We start from the raw sequence: 24,848 nt of genomic DNA, 5'->3' as shown, positions 1-24,848 counted from the left end.
GGAAACATTACATAAAGCAGGAGATTCAATAAGCACCCCCTTAATAGCGTCACACTAAATTGAAACACTATTACTTTTATAAACTTAATATATTCAAGAAAAAAATAACACATAATGCATCGATACATAGTTATAACTCACGTAAACAAGAAAACTGTTAAAGAAAAATACGAGATTCTCGGAAAATAAACGTGCTAGAACACACACTTAATCCACAAACACTTAAGTGTCGGTACGAATCAACATGATTAGTAAAAACGAGCTTTAATTAAAAAAAAAAAGAAAGTGAATCATGGTAATAACGCATTTAACCCTCCTGTTCTGGTACAGGAGTCTGTGGCCGAGATAAAACTGCAGGCAAAATTTTGTCATCGTGGCTTATACGACGACCTTGAGAACTGGAAGGTCTGCTTGCGGGTTTGTTTTCTTCAGTCATGTTTTCTGTTAGAGGGCTTTGAGGACGTGATATGTAACCGGGGATGATTTGTTCATCGTGACGGCTGCGAGGTCTCTCTATACTGGACGATCTACTTTTTATTGCCTTTTGCACAACTTTAATTGACATTGAGTCACCAGATGTTTCTTTATTCTGCTTAACAACTTCCTTCTTTAACGTTTTTATTTCTTGATGTTCAGACGAAACCGCCTGAATTTTGGTTTCACTCTCACTTTTTATAACTTCCACTTTCAAATCCTCCGTTTGTAGTCCATTTAATTCTTTGACACTACCTTCCTCTTTCTCAGCGTTACAATTGGTGTCTTCACATTCTTCACTTTGCTGAGAGCCTGTTTTTTCTACATTACTTGTCTTAATTACCTCCTGTTCTGAATTAACACCCGAATCTTCATCTAAACTATTAGTATTATCCGCAACCTTCTGAACCTCGGAAGAACGTCCGGAATCTTGCTCTTCAGTATCTGGGGCTGCATAAATTTCTTGCCTTGATGTTGATTCAATTATTTCTTTATCTGTCTGCTTGGAATGTTGGTTTTCAAAACTATCACCACCTGAAAGAGAATATTATAATTATCAGTAGTGTTTAGTGACATTAAATAGCCACTTACTGGTTTTGTAGTCAATTACTTGATCCTCACTCACGAACAGGTCATCAGTCTTTTCAGATTCAGTATTCGATAAGTTACGTACGGTTTTAACGCCTCCTAAATTTATGCGGATATCCACGCCCTGCTTATAAAGGCGAACACCATTATCACTTATAAATTCTACTTGGAATAAAGTATCTGTAATAAACAATATTAATAAGAATAGAGATTTTCAATTATTTTGTCTTACTATTAGGATACAATTCTAGGAAGGTCTTGCTAGACTCGTCATCCCAAACCATGTTAGGCATGGGTTCCAAGTGTAATTCCGGTAACATTTCTCGTCCCTTTTCAACGCAGAATTTTGATAGAGATTCGAAATTCCTAATGAACCCGTCCTCGGTTACAGGTAAAATTTTTGGAACTATGTTTTCGCCGTTGAGCAATAACTCTACCATAGCCGTTTCTCCTGCAGTAACTTTATTTAATTCGAATGTAGTTGCACCTAAAAATGTATCTCAAAAATCGTCATATTTGAACTTGGAGAAAATGTACCGTCTGCAGCAATTTCTGCAAATTTATCTTGAGCCTGTTTGGTCCAGTACGGTATCGTTTCTGGCCTTTGAAGACTACATTTCTGGGCCAAAGGAGGGGTCACTACTAAGTTTTCTGGTAGCTGTCGAAGACTGCTACTGACGCTTGGGTTGCCATAATCGATGAAAAGAAGTTCAATGCCTATTTGAAACAATGGACGTTGGTATAAATAATTTGATGATTAAGATGCAAATTATCCGCAGTCAGCTATTCAAGATTGCAACGAGAGGGATACGCACGGAGGACGAGATATTAATGTATTTTTTTAATTATATTAATGAGGTTGCTTTGTCTACTCACAATAAGTCTTGTCAAGTGAATTGCAAGGTAAAAGTGTCTTAAAACTTATAGTATTTTTACTCAAATGACTTTTACCTGCAACTGTATTCGATAGAATCCGGGCACGATACCACATGTCATCGTCTGGAAATAATGCTGCGCATAGTGTACCAGGTGTTAAATCTTCCAATTCAGGAAATTGTTCTGCACCGGACAGCTATAGAAGAAACTCGTATTAGGAAGTGAAACTATTAAAATCAAATCTAAGACTAGTAAAATTAAATATCTAACAAAAGATTGTTCACAAATTACTTAATAGTTTGTCCTTTGTAGTTTTTCATCCTCTTACCATTTAAAGACCTTTGTTTTATACGCTTTTTTACCCATAAATTTATGTTATGTGACTAATTATGCTAAATTTTGTATTCACCTGCTCTGCGATAAATTCCAACTCATTCACGCAGTTCTCCATTTGAACCCAAAACTCTGAAGGGGAATTTAAGTGGCTGACGAAACATTTCGCGACGCTACTCTCGGCACCAATTTCGCACGGAGTCTGAAAAAATGATTTAAATAAGTCGAGTTTCTGATTACTACTTTAGGTTAGTTTAGTTGAATACAACGCAAACTAGCCTGATGCTTAAAAAAATGCGTTCTTGATCATAACTTACCGCCAGATTTTGAGCTATCAACATATCCTTTACATTAGCACCATTCGCGTATACCTCTACGATATTGGTTTTTTCATCTTGAGTGATAAATTGTGCGGTAACATTATCACATTTCGTAAATTCCTCGAATACTTCCAGAGCCTGTTCACTCCAATCTTCATCTATCGCTTTGAGTTTCAAGCTGCACCTGGAGGCATACACCGCGAGACTTAATAAATTTGCGGGCAATGTCTTAACTTCTGTCGTCTTGTTGCTAATCACATCGGTGTTGCCGTAATCGATGAAGCGGACTGTGGTTATGTCTTCGTCGGCATCCAATACTTCAGCTCTAAAAAGGAAGAAAAAATACTTTGTTTTCATGGAAATTAGGTTTGAAAAATAAGCACCGACCGGTACCACAAGTGATCAAGGCTGTAAGGTGCAGCACATAAAACTCCGACTGAAATATTCTCCACTATAGGCATTTTTCCTGCCATATCCTGCAGTTGCTGTTGCAATTCTTCTAACGCTGCTTTGGCCTCAGTAAATTGTATATAAAATTCCGTCGGGCTATCAATATGGCTGACAAAGATGGGAATACCGGGTTGAGCTATTTCTGCAACTGAAAGAGGCACAAATTATAACCAAAACGAAAAAAGATTTCGAACCCTCCTTGATACAACTCAAATTTTTACAATATAGTATATATTTTAATTTCTTAGAAAACTCTGAGGTTTCACAATCATATAAGTTTAGTGGGGCATTCCAATTCTAAGACCGGTTATAAATTTTGCAACAAAACATTGTTCCTATTATTTTTTAACTTGCCTTGTTATCCGAGTCTTTCTGAACTCGAACTAAAATTAATTAAATTCGTTTACCTAAAGTTTCTCTTGGGGCCGGTGGTTGCTCCTCTGCAATTTGTTGCCTAATTACAGTCGAAGGCTCGTGGGTAACTTCCACTTCAACGACCTGTTCTTGTGTGGTTTCTTCAGTCAATGGAACCTGTTCCTTAATTTTCTCTGGTTGAACCCATTCCTCCAATGCGCCTTCCCAACTGCTATCTCCATAACAGATAGAAGCGACTACATATTTATCTAAGAATGAGGAAGCTGCTCCCGAAGTTACAGTGACCTGTTTATGGTATTTACATCCAGAAAATATCTTTCAATCAAATTTAAACTAAAACATACCTGCACACACATTATGCTAGGGATGTTGAACTCGCTTTTTAGTTCTCTCAGGGAGCTAAAAGGCACGCTCTCGTAGTTTCCATAATCAACGTAAAAAACTGTAGCATTATCATCATTGAAACTGTCGACCCTCCCTCGGTACCAATTACCATCGGATCCGTGGACGGCATACACAAAGTCTATTTTATTTAAAAAAAAAACCCTTGATGTAATACTAAATTTTAACCCACTTCTCTTTGATGCACAAACCTTCTTCCGGAATTATGTTACTTTCCTCAGTAACGTTTTCATAAGCCTCAAATAGCTTATGTAATAAATCAGTGATTGGGTCTGCTTGAGCGTCCGGCTGGATAAAAACAGACGTCTCAGTTGCATGAGAAACGTAACCAAAAAGCACAGAACTGAAATAGGTAAAGTAAGTCAAGTTTAATCTAGATGTTAGCGACTGTAATTTCTATAAGTAACTATAGCGAAAAAATTGTTTTTCTTAAACCAATATTTCATATCAATGATATGTTAACATCGATTAATAGAACTTGATAAATAAGAAGATATGATGGTTACTTAAAACCATGTGAACTATAACCTTTCCAGTTAACCAGCTTGTAATCTGATCGATTGCATATCGAGATAATTGAAATCAATAATATTTTTCAAATGAAAGCAAGCAAAGTTTGCATTTCCCATTCGCATAGAACCGTTTGTTATTGATACCCGAAACGAGAAGTTTATCAAGCTTCAACAGTAAATTATACCGCTTACAAAATTATTTCCTAATTAAGTACAACCCTGTTCTACAGTCTTAAAGAACTCAGACCCCGACTTGAGTTTCATCAACATAAACTTGGGTTGTTCTGATCTTTTTCTCATATCTATCAAAATTATGCTCCAGCATCTCTAAAACATTTGCTCGTTGTTTATAATATATATATAATATATATAATATATATAATATATATAAATAAGATTTTGCTCGGTGACGTTCCCATTCACAATCCACATAAATATTTAATTTATTCATCATATGATATAATTTTTATCTCGGGTAACCTGTTCCGGAACCCGTAATTGCGCAACACCGTTAGTCACTTCACTATTACTTTTCGAAAGCATGTTTTTAATGCTAATTTAGCAGTAAGGATTCGTTCTATTTCAGTTTGAACTTCATTCCGTTCGTCGAAAACTAGAAATGAAAATACCCTCCCATAGATTTTGGCAGGGTTTCAGCAACTTCTTAGCATTTCCAGAACTTTTCTGAGATTTTTAGAGCCCTCACTGCGATTTAAACGACTTCTTTTTGAAAATGCCGGAATCTATATTTTACCTCTACTTGTGTATGTACTTGAGGAACAAATGCGTATGATTTACATTGCAAACTTTGGAACCGCACGACAAAAAGGTTGGGATGGTAAACACCCTATACGTTACAATAGCTATAATTGAACTTTTTCTAAAATTAAGACCAGCATTTGAAAATGAAATTTTTGCTCACCTGATCACTAACGGAGGGCAAAGAGGATCCACATTATCCAACGCTCCCTCATCAGGTGTCAATATCACAACTTTATTGCCTTCATTATCGTAGAAAGTTACGTCTAACACGGTATCATCTATTACGTTATCGACGTACACGATCAAAATTTGTTCCACATAAGCCTTCAAATGAAACCATTAGAATTAAAAAACAAAAAAATGACCAATAAGAACCTTCAAGAGGTCCTCAAATGATTCGCTAGCCCTCTCAATGTTATGTGCTTTACAACTCAGCGCCAAGCCACATTCCAGAGCAACTATGATATCATTTAAGTTGTTTACGCTTTTAAGTACCACGCGGAACTGTTGATTAAGTAGCAGAGGAACTTGGACACCTAATTCTGGTTGAGCATTAGCTGGAACTTTTATAAGGTTGGCTTGTTTGAGAAGTTGCAAAACCTCGTCCTGATTGTCCCATAATTGAATATAAGTTCTGAAAAACCACTAATTATTTACTAAAGAAAATATAAGGTATGATGAACTGACCGATTTTCGTCTCTATCTAAAAATCGAGCCATGTAAAACTCTTTTCCAAAATATTGGGAAAAAGTTGATGGATCGGGCCAACTTTCACCGCTAGGAGCCACTCCGGCCAATCCACAGCTTAAACCTTGAGCGGGCATTTGCATAAATTTCTTGTCTGCAATTATTTTTTGTTTTACTTTTTAACGTCATCACAAAATTTATTTTATACCAATCGGCCAGACTTTGGTAATAGTAGAAACATTTCCGAAGTCCACGTAAAATACTTTGTATTGATCGCCCACAGCTTCTAAAATTTGCGCCCTATATAAAACGTTATCCTCGGGGAAAAGGCCTACTACTGGTGCCCCTACAGCACAGGATTCCGGTATTCTATCCTTGTAAAATTGCTGTATTTCTTCCATTAATGTTTTAAACTCCGGCTAAAAGTCAGAGTAAAATAATGACTTAAAATAGAAAATTTGTTGATAAACAAACGCTAAAGCACGATCCAAAAATATTACTTTTTCAATGGAATCTTACCTGAACACTTTGCAGCTGACAATAAAAATGTGCCGGATTATGGAACCAACTAATCACTACAGCAGCATCGGTACCTACTATATTTTGTTTCGTGAAAGAGGCAGAGTTTGAAGCTGCATCGAGGGGCACACTAACACTACTTACATTCCACGAGTTAGTATCAAATGAATTACCTCCCCTATAGAAAAAATATTACAGGATCTACTATAAATTATTTGGTAATATTTACTTATTTTGAAAACCCCTTCCGGCACCATGATCATTTCTAGAACTAGTTCTGGGACCTTTGCGGAAGCTTTTTTCTGAACCACTTGAACTCAATTCACTTCCGTCTCTAAAAACACATAAATCTACGGTGGCGTATTAATATACTGGATGGGTTTAATTACGAAGCGCACATAAAGCACACCGAATTATACAATGAACTACAAGTGAATATAATCAATCTTATAATTAGCTCTGTATCGAAAGAGAAAGTGTGAAATTAATTATTTTCTCACTTTTTCCATCTCGGAACTGAGCCAGTTTCCGATATCAGCAGCCTGAATTTTAGAGAATATTTACTTCATATAATCTACAATTCAAATATATACTATGAAGAAACTAATGAGAACTAAGTCAGACAGATATACATATAAATGAATTCATACTGAACCCCTTCTTTCTGAATTGAATTGTCCTACAATACTTGCTTATAAGCAACAAAAATTAAAAATTGGCACTACCAATTCACTTATCACCATAATTTCATAACAAACATTCTCGTATCGTGGCCTAAGCATTCCCATATAAAATTCATTATATTCTGTGAATGTATTTTATACAGAGAGGACATTTAGGTGATTTATGTAGTGGAGAAATTGTTTCGGAACTTGCGTGGTGCATTTAGGAAAAACGAAAGTCGAAATACAGATGCAAAATAAAGTTTTAAAGCTCACTGAGGATCACCTCCATTTCCAATAAATAAAAGCTTCCCAACATAAAGCAAATTTAATGCCAAGTCTCATCGATAAATCAACTAGGTACTGCAATAAAAGATTAGATATCAAATATGTCTTAGAAACACGAAAATACAAGCTCCCATAAGACCTTTTCTCAAAAATGTGTGCAAAGAGCATTTTTGTATAATTACAACAACGAAACATAAATAGTAGTCACAAATGCATCATCAACGAACGTGTTTGTTTTTAAATTACTTACACCGCGTTGAAAGTTTTACCATTTATTTACCTGTTATGCCTAGGTGGGCACGGTCTGAAAAGGGTTATTACTGTTGACATAAAATTTTAAGGAAATTATTTCAGCTAAAGGCCTGCTCCGACAGAGAAGTAAATCAATTCCGGGTCTTCAGAAATAGTCAGAAATATACGTAGAATACCGATTGGTTTCCATATATTTTTCACTGTTTTTAACGACCCGAAATTATTTTCCTATCCTGTTGGATCAAATCTTTTATATTTAAATATTTGCACTACTTACTTTCTGAAATCCTTTCTAAAACCGTCTCGGTTAAACCCGTCTTTGTTCCACCCGCCTTTGGCGTCGTCTTTCTTGTCCCATCCTCCTCTATTGTTGTCTTTGTTGGACCATCCGGTCTTGTCACCGTCTCGACTTTTCCAACCACCTCGCTCACCCCGATCTTGTCTATCGCTACGATTGTCATACCTGAGCAAGAAAAAAATATTTAATGTAAATATCATTGAAACTGTATAAACGTAAATACATAAAGTGAAAAATTAACCCTCATCGTCAGTTGTTCTCATATGACATTCGGAATTCACGTCTTCTAAAAGGCGGAACTCAACAAATATCTCGAACCTTTTACTTCGTAATCATTGGGAAATATATATTAAAAGTGAATTATTGTAATGGCCAAAGTATGAATAAAACACTCACTTTTTCCACCCTCCGAACTTATCATCCCTGGACTTGCGCCCACCATCAAAACTGTTCTGTCCCGGAGAAGCAGAATCTGCCCATCCCTCGTCGGACGCGGGCGAGGCACTTTCATTTACCGGACTGTTATTCCAAATTGACGACTTCTGAAATTCATCTTAAAAGAGAAATCAACAAAACTAATCAATGAGGTCTGCAATTGACGTACTATCTTGATTGTTCCGGTTACTGTTTCTATTGTCTCCTCCCCGTTCACCTCTATCCCTATTTTTATTAAATCTTTCAATTATATTCGACTTATCGCCTTGCTGGTTTCGATCGCCCCAGTCCCTACTGTTTCGGTCTTGTCGACTGCAAATTTAAACGAATGCGAATCTTAAAAATTATGTGAAAAAATTCAAGGGCAGAAATTCCTTGCTCCAAAAAAAAACGAAAAATTAATATAAACAATAGTACACAAATATCTCGTTTCTAAGACGCAGATTAAAATTTGAGAATGGATCTCAATCTGTTGTCTACAACTCTTGGAGTAATTTATCAGATATGTACATGATTAATCAACTTTTTCTCTTATTTTGATGAAAGGAATATTTATGCAACATTGCGGGACAATTTTTTAAAGCTTACTTAAATCCTTTGTTATTTTGTCTCCATGATGCACCATCATTGGCTGATCCCTCGTTCTGATTAGGATCGTTTTGCCTTAAAAAAAGTATAAATTATTTTTTAACATTTGAAAGGAGTAAAGAATAATACCTTATACGCCAAGATATGTTTGACCCGCTTAAGAAAACAATAATATTAATATTTAGGCTTGTTTACATGCTTATCAAAAATTTAAGGCATTCGGAGAATTTCTTACCTCGCATCTCGGTTTTCATTTCGCCGTGGTGCATCATTTGCCTTATCGTTATTTCGGTTATCACTTCTTTCGTTCCTACCCCAGTCTCTACATAGATAAAATAATCAACTGATGCGCTCAAACACAAATAATTGTATTTCTAACCTTGCCGGTTTCTTTTGCCCTCGATAATTATCACTCGAATCGCTGCTCTTTCGGTGCTCCAATGTATTACCTGCCTGCACCAACATCGGACTCACCTGGCTCTTGGATGCAGCTACTTTATCCAGCAATACTGAAGCAATATTGTAGTTACTGCAGTCAATCAATTCAACGAGAGCCTGAGAAATTACGTTTAAGATAAGAATCCAATTCTGAATCCTCATATACTTCTACTAAAATTTTCTAGCTAGATTTATAAACTCTGTTATTCGTATTGCTCGTAATTCGTTGTTCGTGATTCCCGTTCGGAAAATAAATATACGGAATCGCTTGCGTCAATTTACTAACTGCCGCCATTGCATTATTCGCTGTTGCCATTATTGGTCGGTCTGTTACGCATTTCACAAACGAACATATCAACAATTAAAGACCAACAATCACTAACAGGCACAACATATCATTATAAATCATCAATGTGGGAACAGCAAAAATAACAGTAACATGGCAATAATGGAAATCACAAAGTTAGTAGAGTTCATAAATCTCATTTGGTTAACGAAACATTTCTCACTTTCTTCCCGATCATTTCGTTGACCCTCATGGTAAAATTTTGCTCCAAAATCAGCTCTTCCAACAGAGCGTCTCTAGTTTCGTCTGCACCCATATTTTGATAACCATTTAGACAACATTCAATGGCTTGGGGTCGAAGAACGGTGAGCTAAAATACGTTTTAACTTTTGATGACTTTGAAAAAGACTGTTGACGAAATATTTAAATACTTTATGATTAAAAGAAAACTAGTTAGTAACACAAACATCTTGACCAATGTTAATGCAGGTCTCCAAGGATACTAATAACTAAAGTTTATTAATTATTAGATCTACTTCTACAACCATGGTATAAAATTACATTTAAATGGATCAGAACTGATACTTAAATCACTCCATAAGAACAGCAATGATATTCATATGAATGATTCAAGTACCAGTTTTGGTTTAGCCAAACTGACTTTTGAACCATAACTGTACAAATGGGCCTTACACTGTATAACTTGACCCACAGAGTATAAAAAGTTACACAGATTTGTTCAATCAGTTAATAATTTAGTGAAAACATATTATTGTAAATATTTAATAAAATTTTCAGCATAAATCAACAGCTAATTCACGTACCAATTCTCCCTCTACCGTTTTTAAATTTGTCACCGGAACTACTTCCTCATTTCCATAATCTATATACCGAACTCTAACATTATTCTTATCTACTACTTCCACAATTTCGCTTCGATACCAGAATTGATCTTCTTCAAAAAGAGCGCAACATGGAAGGCCTGCAACCAGAACACAAATATTTAAATAATCAAAAATATCTCAGAAAACTTCAATCATCAATTCATACCAAGCTTGATTTCATAAACAGGATCGCTAGATTGGCAAGATACTTGAAGCTCCGCCATTAACTTTTCAAGTTCTGCCTCTTTACTTAACAGTTGAACGTAAAATCGGTTACAGCTAAATACATAGCTTATTTTGACTGGCAATGTGAGTCCTCTATTTAGGATTAGTGGTTCTGGATATGCGTACTGGGCGGCTCTAAATATATCAACAAAATTAATTAAAAAAATGAAATTGTTAAGTAAATTCAAACTTTCAATTTTCCAAAAAAAAACTTTTGATTTATCTTCAGCAATACTCTAAAATAACATCAAAACACTCACTCACACTCACCTATTAATCACGTCCAAAGCATTGGTCTTTGTTGCAGGATCCCACAGTTCACATTTTGGTATGGTAATTTTCTTTGCTGAAGACAACACTTTCATATACAGAAGCCTATTATCAACAAACTTTTTAAAAGCAAGGAGCATCTCCATGGTAACCGTAGATTTTTCTACGCCGTTCAAGGCTACTCTGATGGCCATTACTTTAGGGAGTACGTATTTAAAAGGAATTTGATACAAACACTCTAGGGGTAAGGTTTCATAGTTTCCAAAGTCTACGTAAAAAATCTAGAAGAAAGAAGGAAATATTGAAGGAACAGAAAATCCAAACACTAAGTGCATCTTGTGGGTTATAAAACATGAGATAGAACACAATACATTATAAAGATGAGCACTGAATTAAAATAAATTCCCAAATTTCAGCAAAAAAGCAGTTTCCCTAAAAAGAAAATAAAATATAGGCTCGAACGTAACAAATAAATCGAAAAATTAATTATTTCTATCTTGAGAGTTGTCAGAAAAACCGTTCAATGACCAATTTATTGAAAAGTTAGCAAGTTTAATTGGCAGAATAAAGCTGCTTTTGAGGTGGAAATAAAGACTTGGTTTGTTCCTTTGTTTCCCCGAGAACTATATGATCCCAAAAAACTTATCAGCACACATAATTTGACTCTAATTCACCATCAGTCAAAAAATAATAAATATTATACCTTAAATAGATTGTCTACTTCATTTGTTACTACAGCACGACACACATTTTGATCTTCTTGACATCTTGCCAAACAAATTGTGCCCGGCAGCGGCACATCGTCCAGCAATTTCAAATTGATTTCATTGATATCTTTCATCAATTTAGCTAACATGTCCTCCGACTGCTGAAGCTGCACAGAAAAATGTGTAGGGCCTTCATTGACAAATGAAACGTAAACAGCATATTGCTGCATGGGTTCTAAAGTGCAAGCTTTAAATGTGTGGATTTCCGGAGTCGGAGAGACCACCATCTGAGCGGGAGTCGGTTGAGGTCGCCTTTCTAAACTCATACTGAGCAATACGGCTTGTTGAGCATTCAGATGTATTGGTTGCAATAATCCCCGATTGATCAAGAGGGAACCCACATCTGTGCCATCAATATATAGGCTTATTAAATAGTAGTGAGTGGCCTGGGTTATTAAATGGCATTGAGCTTCTCTATATCGAAGTTCTTTTGCTATAACATCAAATATCTGCTCCTTCCATTCTCCACCGCCTAAATCAGAAAGGAATTAATTCAATTATTATTATAAAAAGTAAAATAAGGTATATACATACCTGGACAATGAGCTTCTGCTAAAATAAAAGAGGTGGCCAATGGTGGTATAGAAACAAAGGCTGTAGGAAAGTTTTGCAAGCTTCTAATGGTTTCAGCTGGGACTACATCTCGGTTTCCATAATCTATAAAGCTTACTTCCACAAAAACTTGGTTCAGGTAGTCTATGCTGGTTATTTTTGACCTTGAAGGAAAAATGATAAGCATAATTATTCCCAATGTCTTATTTTAGCTTACAAGAATATTTCTTTTAATTTGTGGGAAACTGTTTCTATTATTTAGAATATCAGAAAAAATTTAAACATAAAAAATAAGAAATCCTTGTAGAGCAGGTAAATTGCAATAACCTGTTTGTTGTTTGTTGTATGCCACAAATAAACTTAAAATTATGTTTAATTGTTACCTTTATTCTAGTTCAGTTTAGTTCATTTAAGAGAACTAGGAAAATGAGATCTATGAACATATTGGGCAACATTTATTAAAGTTACAAGTAGTAGATACTTTATATTGACTGAAGGTTTAACATATTTTTATGGAAAAGACTGATTTACAATTGCATGGCAATGGATTCAATTAAAGATTGGCAGTTATCACCAGTGACTATTTCATCTTAAGTATCTGTGATGAATTATTTCACACCACTTCATGATGTGATTCCAGTTAAATGTGCAATGAAAATACTTCATGTTTGATTTCTTCTAGAAAGTATTTTAGAATGTAGCTTCAATTAATTAAAGCTAATGGTAAAGAAGATGAAGAATCTGTTTATTTTTCAAAGTTCACTTAAATTGTAAATATGTTCTATATGTTTGAAGAGGATTGTTAATATTTTCTTTTACTCTATTTGAGAGTAATACCTCACACACAAGTAGAGGTTGGTGGAGAGGAGTAATTGCATATTATTCTTGGTTTGAACTAATTGAGAATAAAATTCATCCTACACTAAGACCTCCAACACAGGCCAATTTATATGCTTGTGATTAGATTTAACAATTTGCTGCCTGCCTAATACCAAAATATAAATAACCCTTCATTTCATGTTTGAAATCTCTTTAAAACTCAAACATGATTCTATGTTATTTAAGACTGATCTTATTGAACAATGACACCATGCAATAGTATCATTATGAGTGCTAATATCAAAAAGGTAAAATTGGTCTATTTTCAATGAAAACCCAACAGAGTCAAAACTTTGCATTAGCTGGCACTAGGTTTCCTAATAGTAAAAGCTATAAATGTTGCTTCTCTGTGAGTGCCACTTTAAGTTTAGCAAAAATAGCCTCAATAGAAATCTTAATAGAAATAAAAGAACATGATGCTTTTAACAAAAATTTAAATTTCACTTCTAACTTGAGGTAACTTCTCAAAGAGTTCAATAATTTCACATTTACAACCTTGATCACTGACATTCAATTTGGCTTGCTTTTACGATATTAATCAATTATCGAATCAGTCATATAAGATCACATATCAGTGACCAAGCCTATTAGACCAAGAATAGTATAGTTTAGCAATTAGTTTGACCAAGTTGATGAAAGGTGGAAAATAAGGTGATGTAGTATAGCATAATAGTAAATGTAACAAAATACAGTTGTTAAATCCGTCTATGTATAAAATTCAAGGTGATGTAGCCTCATGACAATTTGGCTGCTGTGTCCCAAACTATACAATATACACAGAATTGCCCATATAATCTAGTTCCTGCAATAGTACAAATCTAACTCCATACCTGTAATATTTCTTATCTTTATACTTGGCACAAACTAGAGCACCAACTTGTAAAGATTCGAACGGTACTTTACCGATGCCTTGATCGAATTGCGAAGAGGCACCGAGCAGAAACTGTTCCACATAAATTGAATTATTTTTTTCTGCTTGCCCCCACACTTTCAAGAAAGGACCCTCCTTATCCACGTAAGTTATGAAGAGACTCACGGACTGAGCAGTTGGATTCATGATACAATTACAACGTAACAGATTAAATTAGCAAATTTTGCAGTTCATTTACCGGCATGAACATTTACTCAACAGGCCATTGATAAGGAGATAAATGGCAGGTAGGTATTTATCTAAAATATGGTAATAAAAATTTAGCATTTTCTTTATCTTCCGATAGGCAAATTCCCATACATACATGAATAAATAAATAATAAATATCCCGTGATTTGTGATCTATACAATTACAATCTTTCAGACCATATCATGTCTTTGTTTCACTTCTAAATTGAAATTAAAATTAAAAGAGAGATCACACTAACCGCGCATGTGCATCGCAGTTGTTTTTTAAAGGTATTTCAATTGGATCTCATACGCCAAGCAACTCGACTGACTCTCTGTACACCAGATTTGATGCCCTTTGAATGGAGCTGCGCCAAATTAAAAAATTACTTTTATATAATATATGAGGTGTAACAGGTCATTATGGAGATACTTCAAAGGGCTGTAGTACTCTGTAAAGTAATAAAAAACGATTATAGATCCATGGTCAAAAATATAGCATATTTGATCTACAAGGTAGAAGTTTAATTTTTTTGTGCGTTTTGAAAAACGCAAAATATGAAATAATGTAAAAATTTGCCTGTATATTAAAAATCGTGTTTTTTTGACGATGGGTTTATTAGCATTTTTTAAAAAGATTTTGCAGAGCACTAATGTTCTCTGAAATATCTTCATGATAATATATTATATCTTGTATAGAACTAAAATTATAATTGATACAAATTTGAGGATATCCTGTATATGATCTTATATCCAAAAATTTCCAAATAAACTTAGTCAGTTGACCTATATTAACATTACAAAAGGTTACTTGCTTCCAACTTGGTCAGTGGGGGAACTTATTTTACAACATTTATGGTCAACTTTACTTGGCTAGAAACAGACGCATTAACAATTTGTACATATAAGGAAATGGAACATTGTTTGGTGTTCATAATAAAAGGCATATCAGTATTTGATTGAATCACTATTATATATTATATGTATATACTTAATAGTTTATTTTTCATTTAAATAGATGTTAACGTGTATATATACAGTAGTGGAAAAATGTAGAGTAACTTTTGAAAAATTAATATAATTGGAGTTGTAATAGTTATAAATATTTAGGTATAGGTTCAATATGAAGCCAGTGTATGTCCAAATACTTCTACAAAAAAAATCTTTATTTTTATTTTTTTGTGGAATTTTATATTAACAATAGTATTTTTTGGTGGAAAAAAGTAGAGCAACTTATCAACTTATAGCAAATATTTGCCTTAAAATTTATCAAAACAACAATTTACATTAAAAAATGTTAATATTTTAGAAAATATCCACTATTTTTAATTACAGTATCGCATCTTTTTGCCATAGACCTTACTAATTTGGTTAGGACGACTGGATCCATACTTGTCCATGTGTGTTTTAAAGCAGTGAACGGTTCGTCTTGATTCCTATAGGTCCTATCTCTAATTTTCCGATCTAAGATTTTCCAAAGGTTCTCAATAGGATTTAGATCAGGAGATTGGGAAGGCCATTCTAAAACGCGTATTCCTTTTCTCCTGAACCATTCTTTCACATATTTGGACGTGTGTTTTGGATCGTTATCCTGTTGGAAAATGTGTCTTAAGGGCATAACATCGTCCGCATATGGCACCATTTGATTCTCTAAGATTTCCTTATATTCAAATCTATTCATATGACCATCTATTTTATAAAGGGGGCCAACACCATAGCCGGAAAAACAACCCCATACCATTACCGACCCACCTCCGTGCTTCACTGTGGGACAGGTGTATTTTGAATTGAGTCTTTCATTTTTAGGATGCCTCACGTAGGTGATACCATCACTATTAAATAAGCAAGACTTTGATTCGTCACTTCAGATTACTTTTTTCCAGTCCTGTTCTGTCTAATGATAATGTTGTCGCGCAAAATTAAGTCGAGCGCGTCTATATCTTTTGGATAAAAGAGGTTTTTTGGCTGGTCTTCTTCCAAATAAATTACTTTCAAGTAACCTGTTTCTTACTGTTCTAGATGTTACTTCAACACCGAGCTCATCAGAAATACGGCCCTTAATTTTGTTCGATCCCAGAAATGGTTCATTCTTCGCAATTTTTAAAAGTTGTTTATCTTGATAACGATTGGTTTTTCTGAGTCTGCCACACTTCTTTTTTACATCAATATTCCCGGACACTCGATATTGTCAGATAATTCGACAAACAATGGATTTGTTTCAATTAAATCTTTTTGCAATATTTGCTTGCTTTTGGCCACTTTTATACAAATTAACAACACGTTCTTTTATTTCCACTGATAAATGTTTGCCTCGAGGCATTTTGACCAACGATATACCACAGATGAAATAAATTTTAAGGCAAATATTTGCTAGAGTTGATAAGTTGCTCTACTTTTTTCCACCAAAAAATACTATTGTTAATATAAAATTCCACAAATAAATTAAAATAAAGATTTTTTTTGTAGCAGTATTTCGACATACACTGGCTTCATATTGAACTTATACCTAAATATTTATAACTATTACAACTCTAATTATATTAATTTTTCAAAAGTTGCTCTACATTTTTCCACTACTGTATATATATATTTTTAAATAAATCATTTAACAGATATTACTAAATCTCGAACTTACATAAATTCAATAAATAACACATATAAAAAAGTACATAGGAATATGAATAAATAGGTGTACATTTACATAAAATTGGAAATTTAAATTATTTGATGGTCCAAAATAGTCTCACTTCTTTGTTGGAACGAATGTTCTAGTCTCACTTCTTTGGAGTATACGATTTACTACGAATTAATATTAAAAAACTGGAATGTCATGCTTTATCTTTTGTTTTTATCTACTTATTACATGATTGTCTGAAGTCTCATATTGATTACTCACTGAAAATACCTTAATTAAATTTAATGCTCAACCAAAAAGCTTAATATCAATAGAGATATATCTAATGAAATAGCAGAATCACTTTTTGTTTAAAATTTCCTACGAATCTTGTTTAAAGGTAGAGACACCAATAGAGAAATTTTAGTTAGAAATAGAGGTGTATAGAGATTTCGACACGTGGCTACCAATTAGGCTTAACAGTTTTCCATTGTATCACAGAACTTTGACTTTGAGTAATAGGTGCTGAAATGTTTGTTTCTTGCTAACAATTGTTATGAAGATACGCGCTAGCGGTTACACAGTATCGAAATCTGGGGAAATTATGTAGTGTACTCAGCTGCCTATTAAAATGATCTACATATAATCAAGCACCTTCTGCAGCTACACTACCAATTTAAAATATTTTACATAAGTTATATTATTTAATGTATTAGTTACAAGATCAAAATTTCTTATTTTTAAAATGTCGATTATAGACATTCTACAAAACAGCACTTATAATAATAGTAATAATTGACATAATGTAAATATAGATATGTTGTTTAAAATTTGAAACTTCAATGTATATCTTTGGTCCACTACAGTTTAATACAAGGTGTCCCAAAATTAGTGATTTGGAATGGTCATTCATCATTTACCAGTTATTTAACTCAACTAGAATTTCAGCACTCAATAATTTTGAGACACCATATATAAGCACCCTGATAATTTTTAATTAACTTGATAAAATTTATAAATTGTTTAATTGTCTAAAGGAATGTAGAAGTGTGATCCTGAAACACATGCGTATGTAGTATTTCTTTCTATAATTAAATGGATTTATAAGATAAACTGAAATGTTTCGATATTATTTCTTGTCGGAATGGTGGAATGTATATAACATATGTTAATATAATAAAAAATTATCATTAATTATTATTCTGGAGCATTTCAGTAGGAAGGTCTAATCACTTTTTACTATAAGTATAAAGTTGGCAAGAATGCACCAAATGCATTAGGAACTTTCGACTCAAATAGGATATCCAATATTAAAAGTCCATAAAAAAAATTTGCCTTAGAAAGGAAAAAACCCATGCAAATTAATTACTAAAACATTATCTAAAATAAGTATTATTTAATTCTTTTGTTTTAGATGGACTGGAGAATTCGGAATGGATCTGAAATTTACAACAAATCATTTAAAGAATTCATTACAAAAATAATTTTCTCTTTGCTGAAAATTAGGTATACTTACTGTGGTAAATCAGCAGAATTCTGAGCATATCTCTCAAGGAACTCATTAATGTCAATTTGGGGTATTAACTGAAATATAAAATAAGTTATTTTTTTGTATTTTATTCCAGGTTTTAATTTATTTGGATAACCTTGCTACAAATTACTATTATTATACCATGACCTAAATTGATTCATTTGTAAAACAACATCATTATCAATTATATTGCAAATTCATCAAATAATTACTCAGTAGATTACAAATTTATTTGAAAAAATCTGTGGGACAATTCCTTATTCATCTAAGATATCATAAATATTCTAACTAGAATAAAACTAAGTGTATTACTTACTCTGGATGGCTGTAAAAATCTAGCAGGAATTCTCCCTATGTTATGTGAATTTCGCCTAGGCCCAAACCCTAAACTTAGCAATACTTCCTCAGGATCTGGCTTCCTGAGTTCTAACACTGACTCAACACTACTGCAGTGGCTGTCATCTGATTGGACAGAACTATCTCTGCATAACATATGAAGATATTCTTAGTATGGCAATTCTAATGTGTTTCAAAGATATGTTATTCTACCTTAATAGTTGCCTTTGTCTGCTCATTAATGATTGTTGTGGAGCATACATGTTTGAGTAGGAAGTATTCTGCAGATGATTCATTTGGTGGTTTTGAAGGTTTTGCAAGTTCTCTAGCCATTGTTGAGTGATCGTCGAGTTTTTTTTTTTAAGTTCCGCCATAGTACTAGAAAATGCAAAGTTGGCTTATAACACACAAATGTCTACTTGGACAACATTGATACAATGATAGATTCAGCGACTTAATATTTTTGTTTTCAACCAAGATGACAATAGGTGTCTAATTTACTTTTAAATAGGTAAATCTTTTTTCTACTTTTTCTCCAACATTTGAACCTGAGGCTTAAAACACTTACACTTAGCCAAAATTTTTTGTTCATTGCGTTAACATAAATTGTACTATATTTTCATACTTACCAACTTTTAGGTGATTTTTCCATGTCGCTTTTGTAATTTACTGTGTTCAGCTATTTTATAAGATTACAATAGCTCGTAGGAAAAGGTAAATATCAAAAATAGGACATTTTTAATTTAGAATAATTTGATAAAAACAATAATAACAAAAAAGGGAAACAAATCTCATAATTATGTATGTGACAGTGACAATCACATGGCGCTTGACAACGTTGTGTTTGATTTGATAGCGGTCACGTTCACAAACTACACAATACGTTCTAGGTGCGTACGACACATTTATCCCTTCCACACTTATTATTTTTAACTGGATCTTCCCTCACAATTTCTATGATATTCTTATAATTGAATCCTTGGTTCCATTTATGCTTTTCAATTTATAATTTAAATTTATGTTTTAATTAATGTTCAATTTAAGCAATAATTAACATGCAACTCTACCGCTCCAATAACCCCTACTAGTATTTATTCTTCTAAATAATTTTAAAACTTGTACTTAAGCCGATTTATTACTTGATCAGATTTACCGCGGATTAAATAAATCAACAGAAATTTTGAATAATCGTAATCATTTCATTGTGTATCATAATTTTAATTCTATAATAAATATATGTTATATCATTTCACAGAGGCTTTTAGAGATCTATTTACATTAAAATCTATTTCGTCTGAAGGCACAAGCCACTTTGGGTATGAATGAGAGTTAAGTCTCAAAATTGAATAAATTGTGTATGCTAATGCACACACATATAAGGTTCGATTAAACTGATAATATATGTAGCTGCAATAAAAGCAGTTTAATTCTTAAGATTCTATTGCTTTTTTAAAGTTAGAAGAAAATCGGTCGTTTACGTTCTCAGTAAGAACTGTTCTATTTTCTCTTTTTGCTTTTTGGTTAAAACTATCAACTCCTTTGGGTTCACTGGGCTGAAAATAGGATCGCAAAATTCCCTACAATTTTGGAATATTTTCTATCAATGAACAGTTTTCTTATCGTTTTCGGGTGTTTACCTGTGAATTCGTACCCCATCCAGTGCTCTTGCTCTTAAAAGCTCATGTGCTTTAAGTTCTTTAATGAACTGGGCCCTTTGCTGCTTACCAGTTTTAAGCAGTCTTTGGCGACACACTATGGAACTACAAATTAAATTAACTCAGATCAATTTCTATCTCACTTACTAAGGCAATTTTAGATGCATAGAATCATGAGTGTCACTAGCCGTCCTCTCGTAATGCTTAGTAGCCTCTTCAATGTTTTTTTCAAGACCGCAAGTTTGGGTCATTTCACTTACTGTACCCTTTGCCTGCTCATTCTTGAATTCGTCTCCCATTTCTAGCTTTTTAAATTTGATGAATTCCTCAAGATTATCTGATACTGAATCTATAGTACTAGATGTATGTTTTACCAAGTCATGTACCTAGAGATAGGAGCTTTGGAGTAATAGTAAACTTACTTATGGTGGTAACGACAATTCACCTTATTTTTAAGCGAGCATGCTACTGAGGATCTTCCTTGCTGAGTTTGTCTTTTCTTAGGACAGTCTTCCTTATTTGACATTTTAATGAGGATTAACTCGGGACAAAGCAACTTCTAAATCAAGCGATGGATTTGTAGGAATAAATTTACTTTAAAGTTTTATGACAAAAATGGGAAAAACTTATAACAAAACTTCATTAAGAATATTACATCGGCAAGGGGAATGAGGCGCTTCGCGTATAGACACATAACAGGGAGGCTCAGGAGAATTTAGTTTGGTCGATATGTCCGTATGAACAGTATTGATTAAAAAATGACTCTCATGTGAAACAATCTGATGCTTGGGCTTTTCTTGGTAAAACAATAATGCCGTGAAATGTGTTGATGATAACCCCTGTAATTATCCATGCTCTTTAAGTGTTGGGCAAGCTACAAGTTACAAGACAATGTAAACACCCATAAAATCAATTACTAATAATACCTTTTAAATAACTCCGAAGCCAATTACTAGGCAATTTTGGGGGTGAGGTTGATGTTTTATACATATAATTATACAACTGAACGAACTCGATTTTCGATCGTCAAGAGATCCCACCCACCAGAAAACAAAGTGAAAAAAATGCTTAATGACATGGTACCTGACTATCAGAGACCAGTCCTTGAAAGTTTAGAAAAATTATTTCTTAGTACCTAATTATATACTTCAGTAGAATACCTAAGAATTGTCATAATGCATCGTGCGCATACCTTCAGCCTAGTTATATTTTCAGGTGGGAGTGAGTAAATTGAGGCAACATGTTCAGATCTGGAGCGTCAACCATTCCAGACCATGCCACAAGAACCCTCTGGCTATTGGGGATAATTCACTTTCTACACCGTCCTTTGACTTTGGATGTATTTCACCCTTCGTCATTAGTGGGTAGAAGTCCCTGAAAAATTCTAAATTTAACGGGATGGTACCTATTAGAACTTATAGTCAAGTTGGAAAAAAGGTTTACAAAACAACATAGCTACTGACACGTTAACTTCCCTGAAAACAAATTATGCTTCATAACATTCGATGTAACCAATCCTTAGAAGAGTTCCTTTACAGAGTCTACTGAGGCTCAAAGAGAGGAAGATTAAGCTCTCATACGCTTTAAAACAGCTGCATAAATAAGAGGGATATTGTCAACAACTATTTTAACTGCAATCGCATTGATGGTGCAAATGGTAGTCCAGACCAAAACAATAGCGAACAAATTAGCAGATTTTGAGACTGGATCGTAATATTACAAGACGGAAATACAGTAAGTCAAAAAAGTGTTCGTACACCTGTTAGGTTGCTGTACTTATCAATGTATCTTTAATAATTTTGCGAAATCGAAAACTTAAAAAAAGCAGTATAAACTAGGTTTAATTAAGAATTCTTTAAGCAACATGAAATTCAATAATATTTATTGCAATTCAAGAATAAATAATAATTTAAAATATTACATTTCAACCAAAAAAGTATTCGTACATATAGTTGACTTTAATTGTTTTTAATTAATAAAATAGAAAAATAGGATTTCGATATTTTTTGTAGGGTATCCTTTAGACCTGATAACTGTTTATAAACGACAAGCCATGAAGTTGATTAAGTTATTGGTAATTTCTGGAGAATTTTTTTTCCATTCTTCCTTTAACACCACTTGTAGCTGAATGTTGTTTTAAAATTTATGAATCCGAACTTGTCTATCAAGATATTCCCAAAAGTGTTTAATAGGATTCAGATCCGGAGGTTGTGGAGGTGTTTTTAATTGGAGAGAAACATTCTACAACAACCATTTGCGCATTAGTTTGGAGTCATGTGGGAAGTAATAATCTTCAGTCAATCCAAGTTTTGTAACATTTTAATGTAAATTTTGTGTTAATATGTTTCTATACATAAACCATGGTTCCTTTGGTAAAACGAAGATTACCCACTCCATTTGTAATCATACAACCCCATGCTAAGACGTTTCCACCTCCAAGTTTTACTGTTGGTTGCAAATTTCGTGGATTCATGTTTTCCACTAGTTTTCTCCACACAAAATTTGCTCCGTCAGAGCAAAAAAGGTTGAATTTATTTTCATCTGAAAAAATTACTTTTTACAAAAATTCTAAGGGCTCAGTTTTCTATCATGGATATTACTTTTTCTTAGATGAACTCTAATAATTTCTGGATGATTTCAGTAGCAGATTCCAATTCAGTAGCGAAGGAGGGTACACTCACATCAATTAAAAAAAAAATTGTTTGATAATGAAATTTTTATCTCGCTTTGTTATTTTAACAGGGCGCCGTGAACGTGTTTTCAATTAGGCCTGTACTTTTAAATTTGTTTAATATGTATGACGCAGTACTTGTCGGTTTATTAATCGTTTTAGTTATTTTCTTGCCAATTTACTTTGTTGATAATGACGCATAATAAGTTTCTTGATTTCCATATTTAATTTTTTGGTTCTTTGACCCATTGATTAATTTTGATATTGAATTGCTCTAGCACATTTTACTAGACTTTAGTAAATTAATACGTCTCGATGTTTTGTTAACTTTTATTTTGCTTTAAACAGTTCTTTATTAAATCTACTTTATACCTCCTTTTCGTATTTTTTCAATTTCGCAAAACCATTAAAGATACATAGATAAGTAAAGTAACTTAATAAGGGTACGAATACTTTTTTGACCTACTGTATATCAAACGAAGATATCAGAGGTGGGGCGCTAGTTTAAGCACGTGAAGTTCTACGAGTAAAAAAGTTTTTAGGTGCTTCAAGATTAACGATGAGTTCTACAATTCGTATACCAAACTAATTTTTTTTTCACTTTAGTCACACCAAGATCAACTCGAGCCCAACCTCGAAGTCCCATTCAATAAAACCCGACAAATTTATCTATAGCGTTTCCCCCTGAAGTCCACGCGACATCACAAATCTTAATCAAGGATCACCCACCTCCTCAGGTTGACTGCTTCGCAGGTCGATCCCGGTCGCTCCCGAAATTCCTCCCAGAAATCGGGCAACGTCGCATATCGTCCATCCCGATTGCGCGAGATTCCCATTCCGACTCCGTCTGGTGTAGTATCGATGTGACGCGGTCCTAAAGCAGGTCGGGCGTGTTGCCAACTTCTCTGATTGGTCTGACAGCTAAAGCGGGTGAATTGCGGCGATATACGCGTTTCCGGGGGTTTTTGGATTATTTCCGGGCTCAAGATGGACGGCAAGTGAACCTGTGTGGATTTGTTTAGTAGCAGTTAGGGATGTAATTGGTGTTGGTAGTGGGTTTAAGTGAGAGTTCTTCCATTGGAGCCAGGAGCGCCTCGCGCACCTTTTTGTGTCGGATTTTAGAGGTAATTGGCAGTTAAAGAGGTAGAAATGCGGTTTTTGACTAGCTTTCTATGGAAAGTGTTGGGAGTTTTATTATGTTATGCGGATTGATACGAATGATTTAAATGATGCTATATCAACTAGAGATTCGCGCTCAATAGTGTCCAATGAAAGGAGAGAATTTTTGAATTTTTTCGAAAGATAAGTTTTTTTTCTGAAGATGACTGGAGTTTTCAACTGGTTTTGTAAAGATTTGTGGTTGTAGTGCCCCAAACGTTTCCTGCTGTCAAATGAAGTAATGGCCAGGAAGTCGGATTTTGCGATTGCGCGTTTCTAGGGGAAACTTCATGCTTGACATCCTATCGAATATTATAAGGGTGCTTCGGCTCGGGCTTGTTACATTTTTACGTTTAATTTTTTCATTTTTCGCTTTGCAGAGGGTGATTTGCTCTCAAATGAGGAAAAAAACTCGCAATTAATGGACCTTTTGATCCCTTCACGGTAAGTCCTTTCAAAACAAAATCTAAATTTAACGTTCGCTTCTTATTATTGTTTACAATATAGTGTAATGACCCGTCATATTTATTACCTATGTGTATTATTGTACCATTTCACCTATTCAAATAATTACATTATGCTGCAGCAGAAGATCCTTAATGAGACCTACATTAAATTATGATAATCTGAACATGGAATTGTGTCGTTAACTCATCAGTCAT

The 24,848-nt window shown here is 33.9% G+C and overlaps 3 protein-coding genes across 10 annotated transcripts in view; 1 reads left to right on the top strand and 2 right to left on the bottom strand.

The window, feature by feature from the left end:
- Positions 1–57: 57 nt before the first annotated feature.
- tud (tudor domain containing protein) lies at positions 58–14,518 on the bottom strand. Of its 4 annotated transcripts, XM_066405934.1 has the most exons (33): positions 14,358–14,472; positions 13,953–14,292; positions 12,226–12,407; positions 11,628–12,163; positions 10,925–11,205; positions 10,596–10,789; positions 10,370–10,527; positions 9,769–9,915; positions 9,201–9,376; positions 9,057–9,143; positions 8,951–8,977; positions 8,822–8,896; positions 8,403–8,545; positions 8,195–8,351; positions 7,778–7,963; positions 7,529–7,552; positions 6,528–6,632; positions 6,299–6,476; positions 5,988–6,198; positions 5,780–5,933; positions 5,468–5,726; positions 5,253–5,416; positions 4,010–4,161; positions 3,761–3,939; positions 3,449–3,701; positions 2,979–3,189; positions 2,589–2,916; positions 2,348–2,473; positions 2,014–2,134; positions 1,600–1,779; positions 1,295–1,549; positions 1,066–1,242; positions 58–1,008 (listed from the first exon to the last, which is right to left on the bottom strand). In XM_066405934.1, the coding sequence occupies exons 2-33, from the start codon at positions 14,177–14,179 to the stop codon at positions 308–310; spliced, it is 6,354 nt and encodes a 2,117-aa protein (XP_066262031.1). In that variant the 5' UTR covers positions 14,180–14,292; positions 14,358–14,472; the 3' UTR covers positions 58–307. The 4 variants fall into 4 exon arrangements, with proteins under 4 accessions (XP_066262031.1, XP_066262030.1, XP_066262032.1 ...); XM_066405933.1 differs by having other exon boundaries at positions 13,953–14,518; XM_066405935.1 differs by lacking the exon at positions 7,529–7,552 and having other exon boundaries at positions 13,953–14,517.
- Positions 14,519–18,083: 3,565 nt separating this feature from the next.
- Positions 18,084–19,497, bottom strand: olf186-M (Ki-ras-induced actin-interacting protein-IP3R-interacting domain olf186-M). 2 transcript variants are annotated; one of them, XM_066405956.1, is made up of 5 exons: positions 19,332–19,497; positions 18,916–19,080; positions 18,683–18,848; positions 18,352–18,419; positions 18,084–18,274 (listed from the first exon to the last, which is right to left on the bottom strand). In XM_066405956.1, exons 1-5 carry the CDS (start codon positions 19,352–19,354, stop codon positions 18,232–18,234), a joined length of 465 nt encoding a protein of 154 aa, XP_066262053.1. In that variant the 5' UTR covers positions 19,355–19,497; the 3' UTR covers positions 18,084–18,231. The 2 variants fall into 2 exon arrangements, with proteins under 2 accessions (XP_066262053.1, XP_066262054.1); XM_066405957.1 differs by having other exon boundaries at positions 19,336–19,497.
- Positions 19,498–23,903: 4,406 nt separating this feature from the next.
- The window catches only part of CadN (Cadherin-N), a 286,639-nt gene continuing 285,694 nt past the window's right edge, over positions 23,904–24,848 (top strand). For all 4 annotated transcript variants that reach the window (XM_066405928.1, XM_066405931.1, XM_066405929.1 and 1 more), the window contains exon 1: positions 23,904–24,152. The gene's annotated coding sequence lies outside the window, so the exon portion shown is untranslated. The remainder of the gene's footprint in view (positions 24,153–24,848) is intronic.

Source organism: Euwallacea similis, chromosome 2 (assembly GCF_039881205.1).
Source record: "Euwallacea similis isolate ESF13 chromosome 2, ESF131.1, whole genome shotgun sequence".
NCBI lineage: Eukaryota > Metazoa > Arthropoda > Insecta > Coleoptera > Curculionidae > Euwallacea > Euwallacea similis.
This window is presented reverse-complemented; position numbering and strand designations above follow the sequence as displayed.